Consider the following 8,326-nt stretch of genomic DNA (forward strand, 5'->3'; position numbering starts at 1 on the left):
TCTCCCAGCAATTTTGATTCTAGCTTGTGCTTCTTCCAGCCCAGCGTTTCTCATGATGTACTCTGCATATAAGTTAAATAAGCAGGGTGACAATATACAGCCTTGACGTACTCCTTTTCCTATTTGGAACCAGTCTGTTGTTCCATGTCCAGTTCTGTTGCTTTCTAACCTGCATATAGATTTCTCAAGAGGCAGGTCAGGTGGTCTGGTATTCCCATCTTTTTCACCTCCACTAGCTTTCTTCCTAGTGATGCTTTCTAAGGCCCACTTGACTTCACATTCCAGGATGTCTGGCTCTAGGTGAGTGATCACACCATCGTGGTTATCTGGGTCATGAAGATCTTTTTTGTGTAGTTCTTCTGTGTATTCTTGCCACCTCTTCTTAATATCTTCTTCTTCTTTTAAGTCCATACCATTTTTTTCCTTTATCGAGCCCTTCTTTGCATAAAATGTTTCCTTGGTATCTCTAATTTTCTTGAAGAGATCTACAGTCTTTCCCATTCTGTTGTTTTCCTCTATTTCTTTGCATTGATCGCTGAGGAAGGCTTTCTTATCTCTCTTTGCTATTCTTTGGAACTCTGCATTCAGATGCTTGTATCGTTCCTTTTCTCCTTTGCTTTTCGCTTCTCTTCTTTTCATAGCTATTTGTAAGGCCTCCTCAGACAGCCATTTTGCTTTTTTGCATTTCTTTTCCATGGGGATGGTCTTGATCCCTGTCTCCTGTACAATGTCACAAACCTCCGTCCACAGTTCATCAGGCACTCTGTCTATCAGATCTAGTCCCTTAAATCTATTTCTCACTTCCACTGTATAATCATAAGGGATTTGATTTAAGTCATACCTGAATGGTCTAGGGTTTTCCCTACTTACTTCAATTTAAGTCTGAATTTGGCAATAAGGAGTTCATGATCTGAGCCACAGTCAGTTCCCAGTCTTGTTTTTGCTGACTGTATAGAGCTTCTCCATCTTTGGCTGTAAAGAATATAATCAATCTGATTTTGGTGTTGACCATCTGGTGATGTCCATGTGTAGAGTCTTCTCTTGTGTTGTTGGAAGAGGGTGTTTGCTATGACCAGTGCGTTCTCTTGGCAAAACTCTATTAGCCTTTGTCCTGCTTCAATCTGTATTTCAAGGCCAAATTTGCCTGTTACTCCAGGTGTTTCTTGACTTCCTACTTTTGCATTCCAGTCCCCTATAATGAAAAGGACATCTCATTTGGGTGTTCTAAAAGGTCTTGTAGGTCAACCTTAGTTAAAGTGAACTCTCTACTCTCCACGTCTCCAAGCGAACTGCTAAATATGGCTGCAGGAAAAAAAAACACTGATAGCAGTTCAACTGGTCTACCTTTACAATATGCCATTAATCCTCAAAGGGGCCTTTAACACGGCTAACCAATTATAGTGTATTTCCCTAGGAACCCATTCACTTTCCTAGAGTTTCTATTGCACTTTAGACTGCCCAACAAAAAATGAAATTTATGCTTTGAATAGACAGAAAACCAGATATAAGCATCAAGACTTGTTCTGTCACTTCTTTTCTAAACATACTGGTTTGGATGGTCCAAGAATCCGTGCGGCTATTCCTTTGCCTTCATTGGAACAGTCCTCACCATCTTTCTTCAAAGGGGTTCCCTATTTCAAAAAAAAGAAAAAGAAGGAAAGATAATTGAGATTAAAAACAAAACAAACCCATACAAACCCCAAAGCAAAAATAAAACAAATCCAGACCCTTGCTGTGCTACCCTGAATAAAGAACATAACTTGGCAGGAGTGTAAGGACGAAGCACAGCCCCAGTCCTGCTCTGGCTCATGATCCTGATGCAGCTCTCACAACACGTACAGAGGTTCAAGGAAATACACAATACACATGGGGAGACAGAGGAGGAGAAGTATGTTCTAATTTTTTCACTGCACAGTAGGAGCAGCCAGAGACAGCTCCAGTGCTACAGTGTCTGATGCTCAAAGAATCAAAAACAGTACTTATATTACAGTTGAAAATAAGTAATAAGAAATGGTGTTCTCTGTACCTATTAAGTGTGATCGCTTATACTGACCTCACACGAGACTGCTCTAATTAACAGACGAAAATAAGCTGACACCCTATTACAATGTGTCCCCCAACAGTTTGTGTTCTAAGTGGTACATACTAGTTTGGAGCTAGTTTCCAAGGCGGCTCCCAGTGATCCTCAGCTCCTACGTGTCCCTGTGCAGCCCCCTACATGAACAGGACTGACCCATGTAACAAACAGGATGTTCCAGAACTGAGGGCATTTGACTCCCAAGACTGAGCCATAACAGACAACATGGCCTCTGCCGGCCGTCTCCAGGACTACCTGCTCTGATGGAAGTCAGCTGCCATGTCTAGAGGTATTCGAGCAGCACTATGGAAATGTCCTTATGCTGAGGAACAAAGACCCCCCCCTGCCTGCTAACCTCAATACTAATTTGCTAGGTTCGTGACTCACCTTGGAAGCTCAGGCTCACGCTCCAATCAAGCGATCAGATGATTGCAGCCTCATGAGAAACCCTGAGCCAGAACCAAACAAACTAAGCTATTCCTAGATTCCTGGTCCAGAGAAACTGCATGAGACACTAAATGTTTATTGTTTCAATCCACTAAGTTTTAAGGCTATTTGTCACATTGCCATTAAAAATACACCATTCTTTGAAAAAATTATTTCATAAAGAAATCTGAGGAACACTGGGTGACATAAAAATAAGTGTCTTTCTTGTGGCACTTCTCAGAGACTTTATTATGCAATGTGATTCTCCAAAAAGGAGACACTGCATGCAGGATTTCCCAAACACACAAGTGTGAAACTGAAGAATACTGAGAATCTGAGAAATAGTCCTTTATTACATGTAAATCAGTGCTTCTAAAATACTTGCCAAAACAAGTCAAAACCAAATCACTCTCTTTTCTGTCTAGCTTGTTGTTCTGTATATTTTACAGAAATATTTTAATATAGCTTATGTATGAGCTTTCTTTCAGTGGTAAATCTATGAATTATGTTGCTGACATAGTAAAATTCCTTTACTTCGTAGAAGCATCAACAACTGGCATTTTCTTTAAATACCATAACTGTGTTCAATTTTATACAAAGAAGTTGCACATGGAGCCACACAAGTATGCTTACTGGGAAAATTCCATTGATGCGACTAGGTTTTCCTTTGGGATACGGATTTCCTGGGATTGTTCCACAAGAAGATATCATCGCATGAGGAGCTTTGCAGCCCCCTTTGAAAGCCTGTAACATAACAAAGAGGAGGATTGTTAAAAAACATAAAATAAACTCACAAAATTTAGCATTCTGGATATTGGGAAGCCCTGCTAAATAGGATGGATTAAGGAAGAGCATCACATTCAATCTGTTCATACATCAGTCAGCACTTCCACTGGTGAACATGACTAAAATTAGTAAGTAAAATCACTTCACTTAAATGGAATTATTTAAATGGTAACTGAATGTTTTTATCATTGCAACTAGTAGACTCCTACCCAAAGACCTCTTCACGATGGATTCTATAAATTGTGTGCAAGGACTAAATACGACTGGGCTGCAGCTCCTGGGGGAACAGTCCATGCCCTCCTCGAGCAGGTTTCTAACCTCTAATCCAGTTTCCACCTGTCAAAATCCTAAGAAATAACTACCTTGAATGACGAATCAAGTTTTCTAGACTTGGACAAGTACGACTTCTCCCACTATTAGAGACTTGAAATGAACAAACTGGAATTTAGCCTTATAATTATTCATCTTTTCTAAGTTTGATGAAAATAAGCCCGATGACAAATAAGTCAAGTTCCTGGTGGTGGTTTAGTTGCTAAGTGGTGTCTGACTCTTGTGACCCCATGGACGGTAGCCCGCCAGGCTCCTCTGTCCATTGGATTTTTCCAGGCAAGAATACTGGAATGGGTTTGCCATTTCCTTCTCCAGGGGATCTTCCCGACCCAGGGATCGAACCCAGGTCTCCTGCACTGCAGGCAGATTCTTTATCATCTGAGTCAGTTCCTCCTAAACACATAAAGTTAAAGACAAAAGCTTGGAGACATGGCAGAGCTACCAAGGGATTGAGAAAAACACCCCATGAGGCTCATACTGAGGCGCCACTGGCTTCTCACTCTCAAACCATCTCTTCACACCCCAGTGTTCCCCTCTCACCCCTAAAAGCTCTAGTTCCCCACCACAGACTGCAGGGCTGTCATTATTAACCCATCACAGAACAGCAGTCAGGTTATTCATCAAAAGTTAGCACAGTAATAAGATCGGTACTGTTTTTTTCATCAGCATTCAGGAAAACCACGTGCCACTTACATAGCAATCTTGAGGAAATTACCTGTTCAAGCACCCTCTTACACCGTTTCTTCTCAGACATATTTATCCTGAACAAATCTTCAATGGGACGAGAATTCTGTGCATCAACAATGTTTCTACCAAGGAAATACAATTTAGCTTTTCATTTAAGAACCTGGACACACACATTTATACACAGATATATGTGAGTAAGCTTTTTTCCATGATGTAACAAGAGAGTATGGTTATTCAGTTTTGATTGATGAGTGTAATTAACATGTTTATATAAATATGGTACATATAGTAACTGAATGATGTTTATCTGGCTACTTGAAAGTAACAAAGCAATATTTCAAATTTAAAAAAAAAAAAAAAATCACTATTTTGAGATTCTTGCAAATCTACCCTGTCTGTGTCAGGAGAGCTAATGGCAATAAAACAAACCCCTGTGGTAAATGCATAAAAATCAAGGTTGATCTAAAAATGAAGTTTTATCTTATGTTTTATTTTAAATTTGTGTTTTTGTGGTCATTTATAAATATATTAGGGACTTAAAAACTGCATGTGCTGGAAATACATAGCAATTTGTAGACTCTCATAAATACATTATAGGAGAGTAGGTTCCTTTTCTCTAACATTCATTTCTCAAATTTATTTCACAATCATTTCTCAAATGCTGTGCTGGGTGTTTTAAATTTTATAGTACTAAAAATCTGCATCCCTACCACGTAGATAAGATCCTTATTTTCACAATTGAGGAAAACAAGATCCAGAGAGAATAAGTGTATAGGAAGCAAAAAAATACATACACTGTCAGAACGTGGAAAACCCATCTAGCCATACGTCCTCTGGATTTACCAACAAGCCTCTCAAGTTATTCCCAGTGGGAAGGCAAAGCAAGTCACCGATACGCAGCCAAATCAAAATAACTAAACTCAATAAGCACCACTAATTTTACAAGTTTATAATCATGTGTAATGAGCACACTAGCTACTTAGATATAAGAATTCAGCTCTATGCTTTCATACATTTCATTAGTTCCATTTACCAATATAATTCTGACACATTAACATACACTAATGAGTTAAAAGACGTTTGAAAAGTTTTCCAAATTTTTCTGAGTAAAAAGAAGAAGAAATACTTACGAAGCTAACAGTTCAAGAGCAACTAGTTTGTCTTTACTGAAGGTAAAACAGTTGAGTATATTGACCACTTCTCCTGGGTGAACAGCCACCATTTTCTATTAATAAAAAATAATAATTCTACTTTCAACATGAGAAATTTTCATGCCAGAATCTGCCTTTTGGGGGTGGGGGGTACTGTAATTAAATGTTCTTAATATAAATATTAGATGAAATCTGCTTAATCAAAAGTAAGTCCTAACAACTATGTGGATTAAAACTAGGCTTTTTCAATGTAATTACTTTAATTGAAGAACTAAGTTCTCCTATGTGCTCTTTCTTATCCACATCTCTCAATATGTTCATCTATTAAAAAATATATATATTCTACTTTCCTCAGAAAGGCTATATAAAAAGAGGCTATTTACAAATAAGGGAGACACACTGCTTGAAAAGTTAGAAAACAATCGTAATTTCTCAGTTGGAATGCTAGGTTATGTCACAATCAGCACTTCTAGTGAAGTCCATGGTACTGAATAGTGTTATTAAAAAAAGGTACTCCAATCACACGATTAGGGGATCAGATCAGATCAGTCGCTCAGTAGTGTCCAACTCTTCGTGACCCCATGAATCGCACCACGCCAGGCCTCCCTGTCCATCACTGCCGCCCGGAGTTCACTCAGACTCAACGTCCATCGAGACAGTGATGCCATCCAGCCATCTCATCCTCTGTCGTCCCCTTCTCCTCCTGCCCCCAATCCCTCCCAGCATCAGAGTCTTTTCCAATGAGTCAGCTCTTTGCATCAGGTGGCCAAAGTACTGGAGTTTCAGCTTTAGCATCATTTCTTCCAAAGAAATCCCAGGGCTGATCTCCTTCAGAATGGACTGGTTGAATCTCCTTGCAGTCCAAGGGACTCTCAAGAGTCTTCTCCAACACCACACTTCAAAAGCATCAATTCTTCGGCGCTCAGCCTTCTTCACAGTCCAACTCTCACATCCATACATGACCACAGGAAAAACGATAGCCTTGACTAGACAAACCTTTGTTGGCAAAGTAATGTCTCTGCTTTTGAATATGCTATCTAGGTTGGTCATAACTTTCCTTCCAAGGAGTAAGCGTCTTTTAATTTCATGGCTGCAGTCACCATCTGCAGTGATTTTGGAGCCCAGAAAAATAAAGTCTGACACTGTTTCCACTGTTTCCCCATCTATTTCCCATGAAATGGTGGGTCCGGATGCCATGATCTTCATTTTCTGAATGTTGAGCTTTAAGCCAACTTTTTCACTCTCCACTTTCACTTTCATCAAGAGGCTTTTGAGTTCCTCTTCACTTTCTGCCATAAGGGTGGTGTCATCTGCATATCTGAGATTATTGATATTTCTCCCAGCAATCTTGATTCCAGTTTGTGTTTCTTCCAGTCCAGCGTTTCTCATGATGTACTCTGCATATAAGTTAAATAAGCACGGTGACAATATACAGCCTTGACGAACTCCTTTTCCTATTTGGAACCAGTCTGTTGTTCCATGTCCAGTTCTAACTGTTGCTTCCTGACCTGCATACACATTTCTCAAGAGGCAGATCAGGTGGTCTGGTATTCCCATCTCTTTCAGAATTTTCCACAGTTTATTTTGATCCACACAGTCAAAGGCTTCGGCATAGTCAATAAAGCAGAAATAGATGTTTTTCTGGAACTCTCTTGCTTTTTCTATGATCCAGCGGATGTTGGCATGGGTTAAATATTAACAGGTTCTTTTATTGCAGGACTTCTAAGAAAGTTAATGTGCATTGTGACACTTGACGATTATATGGACTGTTACGTAATTTAATATTTGTCTAGGATACCTATGTTTCTGAAAAGCAGGTCAATTTATATATTGATGTTAGCAGTGGAGGAAATTCGAAATCAAAGTCAACATAAGGAGATTCAGTTCAGTTCAGTTGCTCAGTCGTGTCCAACTCTTTGCGACCCCATGAATCATAGCACGCCAGGCCTCCCTGTTCATCACCAACTCCCGGAGTTGACCCAAACTCATGTGCATCAAGTCAGTGATGCCATCCAGCCATCTCATCCTCTGTCATCCCCTTCTCCTCCTGCCCCCAATCCCTCCCAGCATTAGGGTCTTTTCCAATGAGTCAACTCTTTGCATGAGGTGGCCAAAGTACTGGAGTTTCAGCCTCAGCATCAGTCCTTGCAATGAACGCCCAGGACTGGTCTCCTTTAGGATGGACTGGTTGGACCTCTTTGCAGTCCAAGGGACTCTCAAGAGTCTTCTCCAACACCACTTACATAAGCATCAATTATTATTGATGTTCAAAGTTCAAAAGCATCAATTCTTTGGCGCTCAGCTTTCTTCACAGTCCAACTTTCACATCCATACATGACTACTGGAAAAACCATAGCCTAGACTAGACGGACCTTTGTTGGCAAAGTAATATCTCTGCTTTTCAATATGCTATCTAGGTTGGTCATAACTTTCCTTCCAAGAAGGAAGCGTCTTTTAATTCATGGCTGCAATCACCATCTGCAGTGATTTTGGAGCCCCAAAAAATAAAAGTCTGACACTGTTTCCCCATCTATTTCCCATGAAGTAATGGGACCAGACGCCATGATCTTAGTTTTCGAGCTTTAAGCCAACTTTTTCACTCTCCTCTTTCACTTTCATCAAGAGGCTTTTGAGTTCCTCTTCACTTTCTGCCATAAGGGTGGTGTCATCGAATCAACTGAAGTTGTTTTTAAACACTATTGAAGACTCTTGAGAGTCCCTTGGACTGCAAGGAGATCCAACCAGTCCATTCTGAAGGAGATCAGCCCTGGGATTTCTTTGGAGGGAATGATGCTGAAGCTGAAACTCCAGTACTTTGGCCACCTCATTTGAAGAGTTGACTCATTGGAAAAGACTCTGATGCTGGGAG

General features: G+C 40.1%; 1 protein-coding gene across 1 annotated transcript in view; it reads right to left on the reverse strand.

The window, feature by feature from the left end:
- Window positions 1-8,326, reverse strand: part of PROSER1 (proline and serine rich 1) — a 31,551-nt gene that overhangs the window by 15,114 nt on the left and 8,111 nt on the right. The window contains exons 4-7 of the mRNA XM_010835729.1: window positions 5,437-5,531; window positions 4,335-4,428; window positions 3,137-3,247; window positions 1,548-1,631 (exon numbers count right to left, since the gene is read on the reverse strand). Of these exons, the coding sequence (XP_010834031.1) occupies window positions 1,548-1,631; window positions 3,137-3,247; window positions 4,335-4,428; window positions 5,437-5,531 (384 nt within the window). The remainder of the gene's footprint in view (window positions 1-1,547; window positions 1,632-3,136; window positions 3,248-4,334; window positions 4,429-5,436; window positions 5,532-8,326) is intronic.

This window comes from Bison bison, unplaced genomic scaffold (genome assembly GCF_000754665.1).
Source record: "Bison bison bison isolate TAMUID 2011002044 unplaced genomic scaffold, Bison_UMD1.0 scf7180017864048, whole genome shotgun sequence".
Taxonomy (NCBI): domain Eukaryota; kingdom Metazoa; phylum Chordata; class Mammalia; order Artiodactyla; family Bovidae; genus Bison; species Bison bison.